The 21,029-nt window shown below is 43.8% G+C and overlaps 1 protein-coding gene across 3 annotated transcripts in view; it reads right to left on the reverse strand.

The window, feature by feature from the left end:
* Positions 1-6,985: 6,985 nt before the first annotated feature.
* CDKL5 (cyclin dependent kinase like 5) overlaps positions 6,986-21,029 on the reverse strand; it is a 223,138-nt gene continuing 209,094 nt past the window's right edge. The window contains exons 17-19 of one of the 3 annotated variants that reach the window (XM_056131069.1): positions 18,814-18,936; positions 17,497-17,616; positions 6,986-14,040 (exon numbers count right to left, since the gene is read on the reverse strand). In XM_056131069.1, the coding sequence (XP_055987044.1) occupies positions 13,657-14,040; positions 17,497-17,616; positions 18,814-18,936 (627 nt within the window). In that variant the 3' untranslated portion in view covers positions 6,986-13,656. The remainder of the gene's footprint in view (positions 14,041-17,496; positions 17,617-18,813; positions 18,937-21,029) is intronic. The other 2 variants (XM_056131070.1, XM_056131071.1) reach the window with 2 other exon arrangements.

Genomic DNA, 21,029 nt, shown 5'->3' on the forward strand with positions numbered 1-21,029 from the left:
TCCCCTCCCCTCCCCTCCTCTCCTCTCCTCTCTCCTCTCCTCTCCTCTCCTCTCCTCCTTCCTCTCTCTCCCTTCTCCTCTCTCCTCTCCTTCCTCTCTCTTCTTTCTTCCCTCCCCTCTTCTTCCTATCTCCTCTTTTCTCTTCTTCCTCTCTCGTCTCTCCTCTCCTGTCTCTCTTCTCCTTCCTCTCTTCTCTCCTTCCTCTCGCCTCTCTTCTCTCCTTCCTCTTCTCCTTTCTCTCCTTCCTCTTTCTCTCCTCTCCTTTCTCTTCCCTCCCCTCTCCTTCCTCTCTTCTCTCTCCTCCTTCCTCTCTTCTCTCCTTCCTTTCTTCTCCTCTCTCCTTCCTCTCACCTCTCCTTCCTCTCTTCTCTTCTCTCTCCTTCCTCTCTTCTCCTTTCTCCTCCTCTCCTCTCCTTTCTCTCTTCCCTCCCCTCTCCTTCCTCTCTTCTCTCCTTCTCTCTCTTCTCTCTTGTCTCTCTCCTCTCCTTCCTCTCTCCTCTCTCCTTCCTCTCTCTCCTCTTTTTCTATCCTCTCTCTCTCTCAAAGATAGTGTTTGCAATTTTAATGAAAGAAAAAGACAAAAAAAAAAAAGAAAGAAAAGAAACGCATTTCCCCACTCTGGGCCAAAGAAAATAAGAACAAAGAAAATGTCCCTAAAAACATCTTTCATACCAGAGCCTCCACAGCAGGATAATTTGCTGCGCTGGGTTTTGTTTTTTCGTTTGTTGTTTTTTGGATTTTGTGTGTGTCTCAAAGGCAACATGAAAGGTTGTCATCCCAGGGGAATACAAAGCAGCCCCGATAATGGGAAAATTCTTCTGTTTTACCACATTCAAAACAGGACCCGTCTCACAAAGGCTCACTTTGAATGCATAGGGAGAGCCAGCGAGTAGTGAACTTACCGCCTCTCAGGACCTTAGACGGGAGAGCACAGAGCGAGGTGTTGGGGTGACTGGGTGCTGGAGATGGGTCTGGTGGATGGCAGGCCCGTGTCCCGGTTTCCCCTGGAGGGCTGAGTGTGGAGCACTCATACCCCTGCCAGGCAGGTCATCTGCGGCCACGGGACAGGCTGCATGGGTGAGTACCAGAGTTTCTCCAAACGAGCAGAAGACACCAGAATTCCCTTCACCTCTCAACAAGCTCAGCACCTTGGGGTGGCAGCTGGCCTGAGAGCTAGCATCCCACTCCCCGCAGCTGGGCCATGAGCTGCCTCCAGGCTTGGCAGGAAGTGACGTAATCATGATGAGGCAGCTACTCCACTCCCTACCCTCTGCTCTGGACTCTCCCCCAGCTCCTGCCACTGAATAGTCTGAGTGTCCATAGGCCTGGGGGCTGCAATGCGCTGAGGCTCGGCATCATCCAAGACTATCCTGGCACCGGCACTAACTTCATGTCTCAGAGTTACTGTTCTCAGATGCAAGCCCAGTATCCTGACATAGGGACATCATGTTCACATTCGAAAGGGTAGCCTTTTGAGAACCCTCAAGCTTTGCCAGGTCTGTTTGGGCCTTGAACTTCCTATTTCTCTTTTTTTTTCTTTTTGGGTCACACCCAGCCATGCACAGGGCTTACACCTGGCTCATGCACTCAGGAATTACTCCTGGCGGTGCTCGGGGGACCGTATGGGATGCTGGGAATCAAACCTGGGATGGCTGTGTGCAAGGCAAACGCCCTACCCGCTATGCTATTGCTCCAGCCCCTCTTTTTTGTTTTTTTTTAAGATTATCAAATCACTGATAAGTGTGTCTTATCAGAACTTTTCTTTATGACATCTTATTATCTCATTCCTACTTTGGACAAACTTGCAGGCTATCGAATGTAGCCTGCCCACAGGGCAGAGTCTGGCAAACTCCCCGTGGCGTACCAAATATGCCAAATACCAGTAACATTGATGGGTCTCATTCTCCTAAAGAGCCGTGAATATAATCTCAGGGCTAGGATGAAAGAGACGTTACTGGGGCCTGCTCGAGACAATCGACGATTAACAGGATGATGAAATGAAATGAAAAAAATGAATCAAATCACTGTGAGATTGACCTTTACAAAGCTGTTCACGATAAGGTTTCAGTTATACAGTGTTCTATCACTCACCCCTCCATCAGTGCATGTTTCCCAGGACCAGTCCCCCCAGTTTCCTTCCCATCACTACCTCCTACTCCACCAGCCTCTTTTATGGCAGGGACTTTTCTTGAACTTCCTATTTCTATTGAAGTCTGCATCCTGCTGTACACCTGAACATGGAAAAATGCTTTTCCTTGTTCTGTATCCTCTTTAAATTATAAACATACTTCAGGGTAAAGAGACAAATCCATTTGGAGTACAATGCCTGATCAGAGACTTTTCTCTGGGAAAATCTGTCATGACAGATTGTTCGAGAAACTGGTAGTAGACTAAGAGTCCAGGACCTCTACAACTGGCACCCCAGATCTTGAAGGGGGTGGGGGACAAAGAAAAGAAGGAAACAAGTGTGAGGTAGGGATTAGAGTTCTCTAAATAATTTTCCACACTGAAAGTTTGTTTTTTTAACAGGTTTATTGAGATAAAGTTCACATACCATACAAATTTTCACCCATTTCAAGTGTACAATTCAATGAATGACTTATTATATTTAGAGCTGAGCAAGCATTATATCACAATTTTGGAAAATTTTTGTTACCCTCAAAGAAACCTCCACCTCACTCATCCACCCAGCCCTCTGCGGCCACTGGTACTCCTGTCTGTAGATTTCTATTCTAGATACTTCATATAAACGTAATAGTAAGATACATGGTCTGGCTTCTTTGGCTTAGCATAGTGCTTTTGAGGTTCATCACATCATAGCATATATCAGTACTTTATCCCTTTTATATGGTTGAATGTCATTCCACTGTACAGCTATATCACATTGCATTTATCTATTCCTCCACTGACAGACATTTGGATTGTTTCCACCTGTTTGGCTGTTATCAATGATGCTCCAGGAACAATTAGACAAGTTTTTATGTAGACATGTTTTCATTTACTTTCTATGATCCTAGTGGTGGCACTGCTGGGTGATAAGGTAGTTATTTAACCCTCTGAGGAACTGTCAGAAATTTCCCAAAGTTTCCCATAGAATTTCCCACCATTTTACATCACCACCAGCAATGCTCCAATTTCTCTACAAAAATCTTTCTGATTACAGCAACCCTAGTAAGATGTACTATTTCATTGTGGCTTTGATTTCTCCTAATGACTGATATTAAGTAGCTTATACTGGGTTTGGGGGAAGACATCATGAATTAAACCCAGGGTGTCATACATGTGAAGCCTGTGCTCTACCACTGGTAGCTACCAGCTAAATTCTTGGATTTACTTTTCACATATTCAAAAAACACAGCACACCTTCACTACAGAAATCTCTAGTCAGATTGTTTGTTCACTGAAAAACTGTCATTTTATCACTGAGTTGTAAGAGCTCTTGCTTGTTCCCAGATACAATCTCCTTATAAGTCTTGCAAATATGTCCTTCAATTCTGAGTGTTGTAGCTTTACACTCAGTGGAATTCTTTGAAAGACATACTTCTAAATTTTAATAAAGTTTATCTCATTTTTCTCTTCTTGACTTGTGCTTTTGGTGTTACATCTGAGAAACCAGAAGCCAAACCTAGATCATAAGATTTATTCCTTGATCATATAATTTATTTTCTGAGTTTTATAGTCAAACTTCTTACATTCAGATCTTTAATCAATTTCAATTTTTGCATTTGGTGTGAGGCAGGGGTCCAACTTCATTCTTTGCATGTAAATATCCAGTTGTCACAGCACCATTTATCAAAAAGACTATTCTTTGCCCCCCACTGAAGTCCTAAGCACCCTTACTAATTAATCATAAAAGTGAAGGTTTATTTCTGGACTCTCAAGTCTATTCCACTGACCTATATGTCTGTACTATGACAGTACCACACTGCTTGCGACTGGTAGTTTTGCAATAAGCTTTGAAGCTGGAATATGTGAGTGTCTCCCAACTTTGTTCTTTAAGACTGAATTCCCATGTGAATTTTAAAATCGATGTACCGACCTCTTCAAAAAAGTCAGCTGAGATTTTGCACTGGAAATTGCTTAGTATTTCAGAATAAACAATGAACTACTGAGATCCATAAAACATTTATTCATATAGTTTGTGATAGTATAAAAGTGATTTATTTATTTAATCAGAATATATAAAATTTACTGAAGGGCATGGGCTGGAGCGATAGCACAGCGGTACGGCATTTGCCTTGCACGTGGCTGACTTGACCGACCCAGGTTTGATTTCTCCGCCCCTCTCGGAGAGCCTGGCAAGCTACCGAGAGTATCTCACCCGCACAGCAAAGCCTGGCAAGCTACCTGTGACGTATTTGATACGCCAAACATGGTAACAACAAGTCTCACAATGTTACTGGACCCTCTTGAGCAAATCGATGAACAACTGGAGGACAGTGCTACAATACTACAATGCTACTGAAGGGAAACTGGGGCCTAATAGAACCTTGCTAATAAACACAAGAACCAAGTTCACAGTCTTATTTATTTTGTGTGAAAAAAATTGCTACAATTTTTACCCGTAGTCCCAAATGGGGTACAAACAGTAGCAATATTTATTAAGAATCTATCAAGTACTTTGCAAGTTTTCATATTTATTCGATGTGACAATCAATTAAAAAGGCATACATTTAATGTAACAAAAACTCACTCTCATGTATTAACATGCGAGTGTGGCCTATAGATATGGAAGGTTTTTTTGTTTGAGGTGGTAAGAGGCTTGGGGGCTACTCTCAGCTCCATGCTAAGAGGGAGAGGAAGGGCTTACTCCAGACAGTGCTAAGGAATTGCTCTGGGATCAACCGCATGCAAGGCAAGCACCTTAACCCCTGTACTATCTCTCTATTCCCAGATCTTATTTTATTTATTTATTTTTTGCGTTTTTGGGTCACACCCAGCAATGCTCAGGGGTTACTCCTGGCTCTGCATTCAGGAATTACTCCTGGCAGTGCTGGGGGACCATATGGGATGCTGGGAACCGAACCCAGGTTGGCGGCGTGCAAGGCAAGTGCCCTACCCGCTGTGCTATTGCTCCAGCCCCTCTAGTCCCAGATTTTAAAAAATGGTGGTCAAATATATGCAACATATTTCAGAAGATTTGCAAACAATTAAGCGGGACGCTATGGATAAATAAGAAGTATTAAATATGGCCAAGATTTAAGAAAAAACGAAGGTGAATTTTGAAATTGCGGAGGGAGAATGTTACTTGGAGAAGCAAAGCTGTTTTTAAATAAAGGTACCACTATGAATCCAATCTCAGATCCCGGAAGAGTGAGCTCTTTAAGTGAGTCTTGGGTCAGATACTGACAGAAGCTCATCTTCTTGTAGCATGGCTGCCAGACCCGATGACGAATTCATAGGTCAGCAGTTTACCCTGTGATCCCAAGAATAGCTTAAGCTAGGCCATTCTCAACCCTGACAGCCTTACAGGGGCTGATGTGCCGGTCAAACAGAATACATACATACAAAGGATTCAGTAGCCACCCAGTGCACTCTGTAACTAACAGTTAAAGTTCCCTGACTTTCCTTTTCAGCTCCGCAGGGCTGCCAATTGGGGCATAAATGGTAGCAATAAGAATCTATCAAGTACTTAGCAAATCATCACCTCAGTGAGTCACCACAGAGGTGTGTTCCATTATTTTCATCAAAAAGATGAGGAAAATGAGGCATAGGCAAATGAACTGGCCTAACGCCTCACCAGATAGAGGTGATGGAGTTAGCTAGCATTCCACTCCGGCAATCTGACTAGAAATTCTCTGCTTTTAAGCCAGTTCACCGGAGTCTCTGGACCTCCAGCAATTTGCCTCAAAGAAATGTTCTACTGTCAAATCAAAGGCCACCTGCCAGGAGATAAGAAGGATGGCTGTATGTGAACAGTCTCAGTCACAAACTGCATGTCAGCGCCTAAAGTCTACACAGAGATGACTCTGTTTAGGCAGCGACTGGCCTTCAGGAGGAACACACTTCAGCTTCAAATCCTAGGCTTGCCACTTCAATCTGGGCGTTTTAACATCAAGTCCACATAGATAAGCTTCCCTCTGGAGCAAACGGAGATACCACTTACTTCGCTGGGTTGATTTGAAAAGATAATGTAATAATGTAGTGCTACGAATACCCCACAACTACGGGCTCAGGAGGCTTTGACTTAGTCTTGATTTTTTAAAAGAGAAAGGTGTGTAGTTAAAATCAAGGCCACAAGTTTCCACGATACTTTTTAAAAAAAGTGAAGCAAGATGGTTTTTCACTGAACAAAACTAACTTAGAAAGATGGTGGTGTTGGTGGGGTGGGGGTAGAAAGAATGAAGTACATGTTCAAGAAAGAACACGAGCTTGAAGAGTTAGCCGATAAAGACACAGATAAGAAAGCACACAGGCTTAAAAGAACAAGCCTACACTTGAGGAAAAACTTGGCAGTGGAGAAGTCGGTGACACAGTGCTCTGCGGAGTACAAAGACCAGCTCCTACCGTTCGCTTAGAAAGTTAACGTTGGAGAGTATACTTTATAACAAAATTCAAGCTATTTCTCTCCTCTTTGAGCTTCCTACTCTTAAAGGCAAAAGTGAGGGCATAAAATGGGTCCGTAAACCGGACTCCCACCAGCTTTTCTAAGTGTTAGAGAAATACAGCCATTTCCACTCATTCACACATCATCTGTGCTGATTTGCACGACAATGGCCAACTTCCAAGGTGGCAGTGTTGAGTGGTTGCATTAGAAAACCCACAGGGCCTCAAATATTTTATAATCTAGGTCCTTCATGAAAAAAGTTCCCCAGCCTCCCTGGCTCTAAAATAGGAAGAAAGCATCTGAATCCACCTTTGCTTTCTACACGGGACTGAGCCTAAGGCGGAAATCTCTGCCCCTCCTCCCCAAACCATTTTAGAGTGTCTAATGTGCAAAGGAGACACCACTCAAGTGGAAAAGAAATCAAAGTTTGCAAAACGGTCAGAAGGGGAAACAAGCTTTATAAATAGAAAAGAAAAAAAAAACCATCATTAAATAACAGGATTTGCCCTGCTTTACATTGATTTTTTTGTTCCTTAAACTGATTCCAACTTCAAAGGCCCATTATCTTTCATTTGAATTCAAACACCAGTTCTTTACAAAGCTGGAACCACCACGGAGCCGCTGGCTTGCTGTTTCAACAGGAGGGGCCCCAGCGCTCAAGATGGGGAGGGCCTGGCAATCACATCAGTCAGTGCAAAATCTGCATTTTATTAAAGACATTTGGGAAGATCCATTCAAAAATACATTGTGCTCAGTAAAAATGAACCATTTCATGCTCATAATTAAGGTTACCACAGAATAGATATTTGTAGAATATTTACAGCAACAATAGAAATTTTTACAGAAGTTAGAATGAAATACATGCCAGGAAAAACTTGCTAAGATGTCCCAACACATGATACAAAGTTATATAAACACTTTACAAATGGGTCATAATTAGCTTGTGAAGAATTTACATATTCAACACTTTAAATTCAGTTTGGATCGAAAAATTAAAAAGGTTAATACTACTTGACACCCTTGCCACGGTAAAAAGTATGGAATCACACCTTGTATGATGGATTATAAAGTCTGTGCAATTAAGAATTTCTACCGATTCTTTAACTACCACAAATTTGGAGGTTCCATCACTCTGGCTTATCCCTATATTTTGTTTTCGCACACGAGGAGGGCTCTGAAAATGACCCCACCCCGTGTCTTTCCACAGGCCCCCTTCAAACTTCCTAGAGATTGAAGAAGCTCGGAATAGTCTTCTATGTACAGAATAACTACCTGAATTCAAAATGGCACAAAGCGATTCTTGGAGATACGAACTAGGGGCAACTACTTTGTTTGGTTTCATTATTTCAGTGAATTCGAGTTTACAATGAGAATCTACTTGTTGCAGTCACAGCATTATCCCTCCAGCCTGACTCAATCAGTCACCAAGGAGGAAACACGGAGAGAAGAAAATAGTCTGAGATGACGGGAATCTATCATTTTTACCTCTAGTGAAAATGAAGCTGATGCAAAACTCTGCTTTCCACTTTGGAAAATCGAAGCCATTGGTGGAGAACATCCAGGTTCTCCGGGAGGAAAAGTCTCCCTTTTCCCCTTGAAACTCTAAATGTTTTTCCCCCTTGAAACTCTGGAGTTTTGACGACTCTGGCAATTAACACTATAATCCCAACAGGGACAAAAGACAAGGCATCTACCTTTGCTATTCCTGGCTTTTGTCTGATTACCCTGAAGCACAGCGCTAGGGGGAGCCTGAAACAAAATCAGACCAGGCTTTGGGGAGCCTGAACTCCCCAACCAAAGGAAGTCCTGAGGAATTCTTAGCAGTCTGTCAAAACAGAACGGATGGAAAAACAGATAAGGCCGCTTTCTCCCTGATACTCTGAGCAAACAAGGCAACTTCTAATCTGCGTACACTATGGAAACCGATTTTTTTTTTTAATATTCCAAAGGAAGCTCAAAATAGGACCCAAGGATCAAATGGGGGTCAGAGAGCTTACTTAACCTTGTGGAGTAATGAAGGGCCTTAGCAGCGAACCAGTATCATCACCGCGGTTCTGCAGGCCCTAGAAATCTGACGTGCAGACTATTACAAATTTTTTTCTGGCAAAACAAAAGACAAACCTCCCTTAGATGGGGGAGTAAACAGCTAATGAATGAAAATACAAGGCAGGTGGTGATCAGATTGAATAGCCTATAGGTAATAATACACAGCAGGGCCCAGAGAGGGGGCAAGGTGGAGTCAGGACCAGGCCTAACTAAGGAATTAACAAAGCACTACAGGAAATGAATATTCACAGAGTAACTGACTTGGCATACAAGCCTAAGATCTTTTATAATACATTCAATTAAAAAAGAAGAACATCTAGGATAGGGCGCTCGGCCCAGAATTTCCTAGTCACCTTACTTTGAACACACTGTGTGTTTACAACGCTTCATTTTCCTGCATTTACTGAAGGTTTCTAAAACAGAATTCATTTCCCAGCTGCATCAGACCTCTGGAGGGTCTATAGCTCAGCTGGCCAAGATGGAAAGGTAAGAAATGAGAACGACTTACAAAGTTTTGTAAGTTGGACTTTTAAGTCTCCAAGAAAGACTTTTTGTAAGGTTCCAGTCCTGGAATTAGCAAGAGGACCCTCAAAACATCTTTGCTCTCGTCTCTGCAGCCCCCTTGAAAGAAATCCTCTTTTGGTTTGTTTTCATTGAACTGGAAATAGGTTTTCTCTATGTACACACTCGATTGGCAACAAACCGAAGGAAACAAGGAAATATCTCGGTCATTTCGGCCTTGGTTCAGTGCATCACCCCACATCCTTGGTTCACGGAAATGCGAGTGTGGATCTCGGTGCTCACACGGAGGTCGGTCTCCCACTCACAAGCAGGAGGTAACCAACTCTGAAAGAGAAAAAGCAGTGCTCTCCAGAAAACATGTACTGAGCACGAGAGGAAACGCAGATTTCGGAGTCCCAGCTGTCCGCTAGGACTAAATCACAATGAGCAATTGCCCTTGCTGAAAGTTTGGTCACCACCAGGCCAAGGTGGACAGGAACGGACACAGAAGCTTTAACACACTTGAAAAGCAATCCTCTGGCCTTTTAAATAAGTGGTACACTTATGAGTCATCTTCAATACATAGCTAGAAGAAAAGAAATGGCTTTTTTCCTTAATTACTCTAAAAGCTAGTTTAAGAAGGGAGGATACTAGGACATCAACTAAGGTGCCGGGAAGGGAGGTGGGTTAGCATTTCCCAGTGAAGTCTGTTAATTTTCAGATTAGGAACATGCTAAACTGGCTAATACTACAACCACAACATACTTCATAATACAAGACATGACTAAAACTAACCAGGACAGCTCTGCTCGTGGAGTCAAAGCACAACTGCATACACTGAGTCTTAAAGCATGATTTAAAACAGATTTATTCAAAGCACACAGCACAAATACACCGATAACAGCCACATCACAACTGCCGATAGAGATTTTTGTTTCTAATCGGTCTGTCATATGCCAATATTTGTAAAGAGCTATTCAATGGCTCAAACTGAAAAAAAAAAAAAGGGACATTTTCTTTCGGGAGACACAGCTCAAAGCCATGGACGCCTTTGAGCAGCTGGCAAAAGTCATGCCAATCTGCCAGGCTGCTGCTTGGTTCTAAATATAAGCCCTGGGGCTCTATGAAAGATTTCCGAAGGACGCTGACCTAGTATTGGGACTTTCGAACACCTGCAAAGCCACTCTGGGTCTCTTCCCAAAGGATTCACTTTTTAGAAGGCCCAAGACAATGGACACGAACGACAGAATTCCAGGGATTCCAGAATAGTGGTAGAAAGTTCTCTCAGAGTCACTGATGTTGAAGACTTCCTACCTGCAGTTTCAGAGAGCGGAGAGGAGGACGTTGCTGAACAGGGGTTCTCACCTCAGCAACACTGACACTGGGGTTAGATCCTTCTTTGCGGGTGGAGGACGGGCCAGGGATGCTGCTTGTACATGCAGGACCTGGAGGGGCATCTCTAACCTCTACCTCCACTTTGGACAACCAACTAGGGCTCCTGCCACTGCCCAATGGCAAAATGACCTGGGCTGAGGGCCACCGTGGCTGGGCCATGGCCCCTTAGCGTGGGACACATTTGGTCCTGGGCTCTGAAGAGAGGCAAAAAGCTCAGTTCCCAACCAGAGGAGGTTAAACAATAACTCACTGGAATGTCTGAGAAGAACAGGGAGGGTAAAGGAAGAGGAGCACAGTAGCGAACGTGATTCCCCTCGGAACAGGAAAGAAGCGACACTTCCAAGAAACAAAGGAATCCCGTGCCTTTGTTGCTGTTATTCTTTAGGAAGGTAGGGCGAAGACAGACAGGGATGTCAGAAATTTCCTTTCCTAAAGAAAACGCCAACGTTTGTGACTTCAAATTGAGTTCTTTCTATGATAGATGACAATCTTTGGGAGATCAATAATTCATCGCCCGGAGGAAAACAACAGCTAAAAGCTAGGAGAGAGCCCGTTTGATTGGGGAGAAAGCCCCACTGGTCCCCACCAAGGGCAGAAGAGAAGTGCAGGCAGAAATGCAGATTGTAATTCACTTACAGCTTACTGAGGTCAGTGGACAAAAGCTGAGCGCAGGAGAGCTACCTCAAAAACACTAGTTGAAGATATTTTTCTGGCTCAAATCTGGGAATGTACGAAAAGTAGGTATTGACTCTTCATCAGTTAGGTTTACTTTGCTCTAGGTAGAAGGCAATAAGTCTAGCCCTTCTTTGAAGAACCACCACGGATATTAAATGTTCTGCAGACGCCTGAGATCCCAGTGTTCTGGCAAGGTTGAAAACGTGGGACATCAGCCTCGAGGTGGCCAACCAGCCTCAAATGCCACAGTGGGGCAAGGTGACTGCGCGGGTCCTACGCGCACAGCACACAGTGAGGAGTCTTTCCAGAGGTGGGGAGGTGCAGTTTCTGGTATGCAAGGGTACAGATCCGGTATGAAAAAGGAGAGTTGCATACCCTTTGAGAGTCATTGGCATCCAGGCAAGAACTGCGAAGGGTCCACGTCACTTTTAGAACTGAGCAGCTGCCTGGGAAAAGCCAGAATTCAGAGCTACTCCAACAGTACTAAACTGGTGAAGGAAACGAGATATCAAAAGAACTGAAGAGCATGCAAACTATTGATTGAATCAAATTGTTTCCATGATAGTACCCAGTTGAGTTTCATTTTAGTGCCTATTACACTTATTAAAAGTAAATAAAAAGCACCGTAAAATGACCTCTCTATATAATCAATACACATCATTATAATAATTCTATAAAATGCAATATGCACACAATTTAAGCTTCAAAGAAACTATGAGATTTTTTTTCTTTATAATTGTTATCATCATCAGAGCTATAATTCTCAAAATCTTGGGGGGAGGGGGACAGTAACTCAGCACAATTCAATCACAGCTGACGTGAGTTAGGGGCTGATGCTCTCAGAATCCTGGTACAAGTAATAAATACTGAGAGGTTACAACCTCTTGGAGGAAGGGTAGGATGGGACCTTTAAAAGTATTATTGCTACGAAACTACTTCCAAAAATCTAAAACTACTCTTGAAGGATGAGGGGGTGGTGATTTCCGTCGAGGACGGCCTAGAGACACAGGCAGGGTCACAGCCCTGGCGGCGGATGGCCTTGGTGATACGAGGGAGTTAAGTTGGAAGTTGAAAGACTGTTCCGACAGTGGGGATGTGTGTGCGTGTGTGTGCATGCACACGTGTGTGATGGGAACCTTACTAGAAATGACTAGGCCCAGGAAGAAAAATTAGTCTAGCAATGTTTTTCTGACCTCTAGAATTGCTTCAGGAACCTACTGAATCTATCAGAAAGAGTAATAACAAAACAGTATTTAGAAAGAGAAACGCCACATCCCTCCATCCCAGAAGCTCCGCGACAGTGCACAGGATTCAGGAGCCTAACGCTGGCTTGCAGGATCTGCAAACAGGTGCCTCTCACAACCTTGCAACTAGGTATGTTCACCGGCGAATCTTTGGTCTGCGCTCCACAGACACACAGCACATTCTCACTACGGAGACCCAGGAGCAATCCTGGATGAATTCTCCTCCCCTCGGGTGCAAGGATCATCCCTAGACATGCACAGGAGCCCACTGAGTGAGGGCAGAGACGATGTGGCTGGGGTTCTCACCGATCTCCCCAACTCTCTCCCCCCATGGGTTTGGAGGAAGTGGCTGCATCTTGTCTGCTACCAAGGGTCACGTCTAGAGGCGACTGCTGGGGCCTGGGAGCTGAGCAAGGTCCCTACAGTTACAGCCCCACAGAGCCACCAGGCAACTCCCTTGCTTAGAAGTGTAGCACTTACTTCATATCACAAATGTATAAAAATATGGCAGATAGTGTCATGACGATACTTTCTTTCAATGATTATATTTATAAAACAGACAGATATTTACTATATATATTTATAGAGAGAATAAAATACTCCTGATGCAATATATAAATGGTACTGTTTAGTTTGTATAGAAACTACTGTAGCTGTCCCACTGCTTCACAATGTTTCAAACAGCTCAAAAGAACTTTACAGTGAACATGAAAGGTATGATTCGAACAGTACAATATTAATTATAAATCAACGTTACAAATCCTATCAAATATGGGAGTTTAGAAAACAATTTAAGACATACAGTTGGTTCATCTGCTAACCCTTCGAAGGGATACTCTTGGATTACAATCACCACATTTAGTTTAGGCAGAAAAAAACTCTGTGGTAAGGGCATTGGTCAACGTGAAATTTCTATCCCTTGCAGTGCTAGAACATGTCCTGGCATTCCCAGGTTCCACAGGGGTTGCACTGAAACTGCAATGGAGGGGAGAAACTGCCAAGACGTCTTCTTCCTTCCTCAATGGCACTCTATCCATCCCACACAGGGACCCCTGGGGACGGCAGTCCCTAAGGAAGTCCTGCGGCTCTAAGATCCCTGACTTGCATTTGCGGAGGCGGGACGCCCGACGGCGCCCCGCGGACAATATTGCACACACCTTCATAAAGCTGAAAATACTGGCTTGCGACCCCGGCCCGCTCGTTTCCCACCTGCCCGCCCCCCTCCCCGGCCCTTCCCCCCAACACACATTACAAGGCTGTCTCTTTCAAATCATTCAGGTTCGGAATTCGCGACCGATTTGTTCTATTGTACGGGTGCCCGTTCGGCCCACTCTTGGCACCCAGCTGTTCCGAGTAGGAAGGCCCCTCCGTGGCACCCCGGCTCACGGAGGACACGTGCCAACCAGGGTCCATCTGACCTGGCAGCTGGAGGGTGGGCCGGCCCTTGGGGGTGGGCTCCGGCCGGAGGTTGCTACTCCCAGAGGCCTGGCTCAGGGGATGGATCCGGATTTCTGAGAAGGAATTTTTGGCTTGCTGAGTCGCTAGGGGCTGGAAGCGAGGGTCAGACGAGGCTGGGTGATTGGACGTCGAAGAGAGATGCAAGAGCTTGCGCAGTGACTTCAACGGCTGGCTCTGAAAGAAAGGACGAGAGCGCGTCAAGTGTTTCATTCCAATGTGGGCCAGAACCGGACCAGCAGCGAGCCCAGGCAGCCGAGGAGGTGGTGGAGTCCAGCCACCTGTTCTTTTTCAGAATGTTTTTCTTTCGCGAAAATCCTAAGAAGCTGGAGAAGCTGTAGTGGCTGACCCAAGGCCGGACCCCTTCTGTCCGGCTGCATCCCCTCTTTATCCGGGGATCTCATGTGACCAACAAGAGACAGTGGAAGATCTCGCCTCTCCCTTTGGAAAAGACTCCCCCAAGCTCCATCTCACACAACCTATTTCTGGAACAGCGGCCGGCACTAGCGGCCCACGCCCCAACTAGCTGCAAGGGGAAACCAACCATGAGATCCTGCAATTAGGTAGCACAAGCCCCAGCTACAAACGGACACACCTTTTCGCCCTTAGCTCCTGATTTTCCCATGCCTTCGAGGCTGTAAAATGCAGTTTATGGCACACTTCAAGTTTTGTGGAGCAGTGGCGGGGTCGGGGTGGGGTTACTTTCAATTTGGGAAGAGACAAGATTTGGGCATTAAAAATTAACAATGCAAAGTCCAGAGAAACCAGCAAAATCCCTACAGAATCTGTGACATCCATTCCCACGAGGTCTTCCATTCCTTGCCTTCACTCACAGTGGCCCCGCTAGTCTGCGGCATGGTCTGAGGGAGGGGGGCGTGCTTCAAGAAGGGAAGGCTCTAGAAGGTGATTACCTCTCATTGGCCAGCTACCTCAGATAAGCCCCGGGCTCCTCTCTTCCACACTGGGGTGTGATGAGGTTCTCCATCAGCAGAAGCCTGAGAGAGTGTTCTGAACTCAAGGTCCTCACTGGGTCCTGGCTCTGAGGCTGCAGTTGTTAGAGAACCTCTACTCTATTGCCACTGAACCAGCCCCGCACACCGAAAGGCTCAGTTAAGTTTCAATAAAATGAAGATGACCTCAAGGAACGGAGTTAAGATTTAACAGAACAGGGGGCTGGAGCGATAGCACAGCGGGTAGGAAGTTTGCCTTGAACGCAGTCGACCCAGGTTCGATTCCCAGCATCCCATATGGTCCCCCGAGCACCACCAGGCGTAATTCCTGAGTGCATGAACCAGGAGTAACCTCTGTGCATCACCGGGGTTGACCCCCCCAAAAAAAAATCGAACAGAACAGGGTGCTGAGGTCTATGGGAAACTTTCAGAGAAGTGATTTGTGTAGGAATCAGTCATGGAGTGTAGATTCCATGGACACTGCAAAGTCTTTTCGAGAGTTTTGTAGTTCTCAGGGCTGGAGCACAGAAGGTAGGGCGTTTTCCTTGCAGGTGACCGACCTGGCCGACCTGGGTTCGATTCCTCCGCCCCTCTCGGAGTGCCCGGCAAGCTAACAAGTCTCACAATGGAGACGTTACTGGGCCCGCTCGAGAAAATCGATGAACAACAGGAGGATAGTGACAGTGACAGTTTCTAGTTCTAAATGGTCAGTGTGCACCATGAGGGTTCAAAAGGTATTTTACTATTATTTACTGAAAAATCATTTCGATAAAACAATGAAATTCCTGGATTTTTATAGCACAGACTGCATGTAAGTATCAAGCCATGCTGAGAATCTGGGCTTAGCTAGAGATGAAAGTTAGCGGAAATGATCATCTCTTCAAAAGAAATAGTCGAAAAAGCATGCGGGGGGGCGGTGGGAGCTCTAAAACCCCATGTTCTTTTTATTTTAAATTGGGACTAGAACAGTAAGCCCCCACTCATAGATCTGTGTTCTTAGTTCTAATACATAACCAATAGTATCGGTTTCTCTAACTTCCTCTGCTGCCTACCCTATGTAAGCATGATGTACAAATGGTTGGGAAAACAGAATTGACATTTGGGAACTCCTGTCAGCATCTCTAACTGAACAGCCTAGAGTTAATGAGAGTGCACAGCACATCTGTGAAAAAAACCCTCCTCCTGATCACAAAAATGCGTGGCTATCATCGGCACAAGTGAGCCCAAAAATTGCTCAATGAGGAGTCAGACATTGAAGTATAGATTTATAAAATATTGAATGGGACCCAAACTGCTCAGATTAGACTACTACACTGAAAGGACATTAAAACATTTCCATTAAGAAGAGCTGTTTTAGGGGCTCTGCGATAGCACAGCAGGTAGGGCGTTTCCCTTGCGCAGACCCGGGTTCAATCCCTGGTACCCCATATGGTCTCCCAGCACTGCCAGGAGTAATTCCTGAGTGCAGAGCCTGGAGTAACCCCTGAGCATCCCTGGGCATAAAAGTAAAAATCAAATAAATAAATAAATAAATAAATAAAAAAGAATAGCTGTTTTAGGGGTCTGGGAGATAGAAGAGTGGGTAGGGTGCCTGCCTTATACACTTGACTTAAGTTTGATCCCATATGGTGTCCTGAGCACCACAGGAGTGATTCCTGAGTGTAGCCAAAGGGGGGGGGAATAATAGTTGCTTCAGAAGATAAAGTCAGTTACACAAAAAAGTAGATTCAATTCCTGCTAAGCCCTGCCCTCCCCCCATAAGATAAATGTGATTATACACTGTCAAGTAAGAAGCTCCTAATGTAACTATTTACCAGGCATCTATCAAAGATCATCTAGATTGTAGAAGTGTAAATATTCTTTCAAAAAAGCTTAATTCACCTATTTTTCAAGGCCCAATTTGTATTTTACCACCGCACTCTCAACTTATTTACAGGACCACATCTGTGGTACTGGAACCAGGGGCATGTGTGCCATGACAGGGAGAAAACTCAGGGTCTACTCATGCTCTACTACTTGTACTATCACCCCAGTCCCTGTGCTAACCATTCTGAATAAACTCTTGGTCTTCACATAACCTCTTCCCATTATCCCTCTACTTTATGCTTACTTTTTACCCATGACTTATGGGAACTGATGAATTTTTCTCTCTCTCCTAGACTATGGAGTGTTTGGTGAGGTGGGTCCATGTCTTAATCATTTCCCCAAAACTCTTCCAAGTCCCCAGCAAAGATGGCAGCTCAGAGGCTGGAGCAATAGCACAACGGGTAGGGCATTTGCCTTGCATGTGGCTGACCCAGGTTCGATTCCCAGCATCCCATAGGGTCCCCTGAGCACTGACAGGGGTAATTCCTGAGTGCAGAGCCAGGAGTATCCCCTGTGCATGGCTGGGTGTGACCCAAAAAGCCAAAAAAAAAAAAAAAAAGATGGCAGAACACTCTTTTTTCCCAGGAGATGGGCCACTGAAATGAGATTCAACCAGACTCTTAAGATGCACCTAGTTCCTGATGAGAGTATACTCGTGCAGGGGGGATTGAGGGGGGTGGAGACATTCAGGCTGGTAGGAACATTGAGAGGCTAAATCTCTCTCTTTCCTCTCCTCCCTCTCCCTCTCCCTCTCTCTCTCTGCGATGGTCACTGAGGAGGAGTCAGAGAGTCTGGGAGAAAAGCAGGGGCCACTCACTTGGGTCTGTATATCAGAGATTTTCTCAGGACGCCACTCCTTGGGCCTGCTGCTTGGCGTGCTGGCAGAGTGAATAGCTTTTTGCAGAGTTAGAAGGTCAGGATTGTCAGAATTGGGCACCTAGAGCAGAGCATGGACAAGGGGGTCAGAAAGCACACCAAGAAACTTAAGCTCTATGACCACAACCAAGAGAGGAAAAACGAAAGCAAATGAAACCAAACCAAAATTTAACACCCACGATCCCCCCCCACAAAAGACCCAATAATCAAAACAGAAAGAAACAAACTCTCCCATGTTCACAATGCAAGTGATGCTAGTTAATTTTTTTTTGCCCTCAATAATTTTCCCTGCATTAGGAAAAATTGCAAGGTGTCATGCAGCTGGTATAAAACCTCATCCCTTAAAAGCATTCCCATGCTGTTAGTTTCAGTTGCTGTAAGAGAGAGAGAGAGCAGTTAAATAAGGCTGTACCCGGAATTGCTGTCGTATCCTCATTCCATATTGCAGTTAGGTTATGAACCAGTTCAATAAAACAAAATTTTGTTTCTACTGAGAAAATGATCCAAACACTGTATGTGGTGGTGCCAAAGAAGTCTAGTAGGTTTTCATTGGGGACCAAGAGGAAAGTATGGTTTGGATCATGTTCCCAAGACATTTTTCCTAATCAATGTGGCTTGAGCATTATGCGCTATGAAAAATGCAAGAAATTTTTGTGCCACAAATTCTAGACAGATGCATTTTGATTCATTTGTTGATTTTGGTGAACCCAGGAAACTAAAGCCAAGTACCAAGCAAAAGCCCTGGCTTTAAATTAAGTGACCGGCAAAAAGCTAAATCCAGCCAAGGAAAAAGCAAATTACCAACTAACAGAAGCTGTTTTTTCATGGAACCTTGTGAGCTCACGCAATTTGATCAGTTCAACTTGGTTTGTCAGACACAAACTGCCAACCAAGTGTTAACAAACTTTGTGAGCCAAAAGAAGAGATATTCGTTAATTGTAAATGTTAACAGAATTCTTTACAGGAAATATGGGATTTTACGAAAGCTGCCAGCACTTGGCTAATCAAAAAAAAAAAATCAAACTAGCCTTGCACTAGTTTGTTTAACATAAGTCTTTTATGCATCAATCTCCTTGACTGATCTGGAAACTCCAGAATAACAAAGAATTTATATCTTGGTGAATTTATGGAACTGGCTCAGGTACTTAACTAGCATAAAGAGAATATGACCCCATGAAAAGATAAGACATGCTGTTGTCATCAGTAAAACGAGTTTACTGGCACAGTTTTCAGGGCTACCATACATAAAAATGGGTACCATGGGCGGAGTGACTACAGGAAGCTTTTTCAAAGAAGAGCTATGCTTTAAATGATTCTTTGAATTAAAAAGAGGAAAGAGGGATTTCTTGATGCTTGGATTCTCCCCGTTGGTGGACTCTGTCTGCAATCAATATAAGATACAAATAAACTAATCGCCAGAGAAAAGGAAAAAAGAAAATTCCCTATTGAAATTGAAACTCTAGATTTTAGAGGCCCTCAGTTTGTTACTGACAGTCACCAAAAGACATCTGGGTGGTGTGGGCATCAGAGCTGTGTTGGTTCTCTCCTGGTCAGAAGTTGACAACAATGAAAATTCAAAGTAAGCACCAACTTCTTGTCTGAGGAAGGTGTGGTCATAATCAATACTATGGTAGTAAGGCCTGAAAACCTACACTTATTTCTTCACAGGAACCTTACAAAAAATTCCAGGAGTGCTTATTAATAGAAATACAACTGTTGATGAACTTCCATCTTTTCCCAATTGCTAGAGAGGACTTCAGCAACTCGATAAGGTCTACCACATAATATGGCTCAGAGGGATAACAAAAGATTCTGCAGAACCCTTTGAATTTCCTTAGCTCAGGAACGAGGAAACATTGCTTGGAAGAGGAAAATCCTAAGTGCAGTATATTTACATCGAGTATAAAGAGTGGTTTGATGCTGAGAGAAATAATCACCCGATGGAAACTCGGGCTTCTGGAATGCTCGGGCTATGGAACTGAAGCCTGATTTCCCGAGGTGGCTTCCGGATTTGCATGTGTCGAAGCATTTACCTTTATGATACAGAATATTTCTTGGCGCTCATTTCCCTGCTTTGGATACCTCAACTGCTGGAGAGCTAGGATGTATATAAAAGTATCCAGATCATCTTTCATGAGTATGTGTATGAAGATGATTGAGCAAAGCCTCCCGTGGTGTTTCCTATTCCCATGAGAGAAGGCTTCCTAGGCCGAGGAGGTCAGAGGAAGCTCCCAGGAAGCAGGGCTTGGAAGGTCTCCACACCAGTGCACTGATCTGAGTCTAGGCCTGCCTTCCTGGAGAACCATCTCTGGTTCTCCTTGTAGATGTTAAGAGTTCAGGCAGGCTACAACTGCCTGGATAGTTTCTTTATCAATGAAATAAAGGGGCTCAATTAGATTTAGGACACTTTAATTCTGTTTAAATGTGCATCGCAAGGAGGCAGAGTTTATATGATATCAGACTTAGGAACTGAAGTATATCTGGCAAAATATACTGTGCGCTCTTTGGACATGTTATTCTCGATATCAAAGTCCTTAAAATGCTTTTTCTTTAAATTAAGGAATGCAGAGAGGTACAAACCACTTTTGGCTTGGAAGGGTTAAGGCACTGTAACCTATTTAGGGTGACTTTGGTCACTTTGCATATTAGAATAAAGCATATGAAAATCTAAACAAAACTAAGTTCAAATAAAGAGGATGTTTGAGTATACTAATATTTTTGAGTATAATAATATTTTTATTTACCTGAGTTTATATGACTTAGAATTTTGATTCTTCTTATTGTATTGTTTTGGGATTATACGTAGTGGTACTCATGGACTACTCCTAGCTTGCTGCTTCAGGCTTAAACACGAAGGTGTTTATAGGGATCATGTGGTACTAGGAATGAAACCTGGGCTTTCTGCATACAAAGCATGCAACTACCTCTTTGAACTTTTCCCCTGGCCCTAAATAAATAAAGAAATTTGAAGAAGATGCTGAATGATATAGTAGAAGTAAAAAAGTAGATTCAATAGATTTAGGTAACAGTGTCTGAAGGGATTTAGTTTTGGTTTAAGGCGGGCAGATATCAAAGTGAAATCTACATGCAAAAAAACATGTTCAATTCCTTGAATTCTGTCATGTGCTCCCAATGCATCCTCCCACAATGGCTACAGACTTGAGTTTATGAGCAAAAGCAAAAACCTCAAAAAGGAAGTAACTGTAGTTAGGAGGTGATAGTCAAAGTTCAAGGTTCATGATAGAAAACTGTCCTATAGACAATGGTGTCAGTTTTATTTTATTAGCACTCTGCATATTATAAGCCCTTCTACATTAAGTCAGGTTTGTTTTGTTTAGCCATTATAACCAATTTAGAAATCCTTCAGTGGCATTTGACTTGACATTCTAATTGAAGTAAGTTTCAAATTAGAGACATAGTCCAGGCTTGGGTTTTTTTCTTCTTTTTGTTTTTTCAAATAATGATCATTTCAGG

Source organism: Sorex fumeus, unplaced genomic scaffold (assembly GCF_029834395.1).
Source record: "Sorex fumeus unplaced genomic scaffold, SorFum_2.1 ptg000086l, whole genome shotgun sequence".
NCBI lineage: Eukaryota > Metazoa > Chordata > Mammalia > Eulipotyphla > Soricidae > Sorex > Sorex fumeus.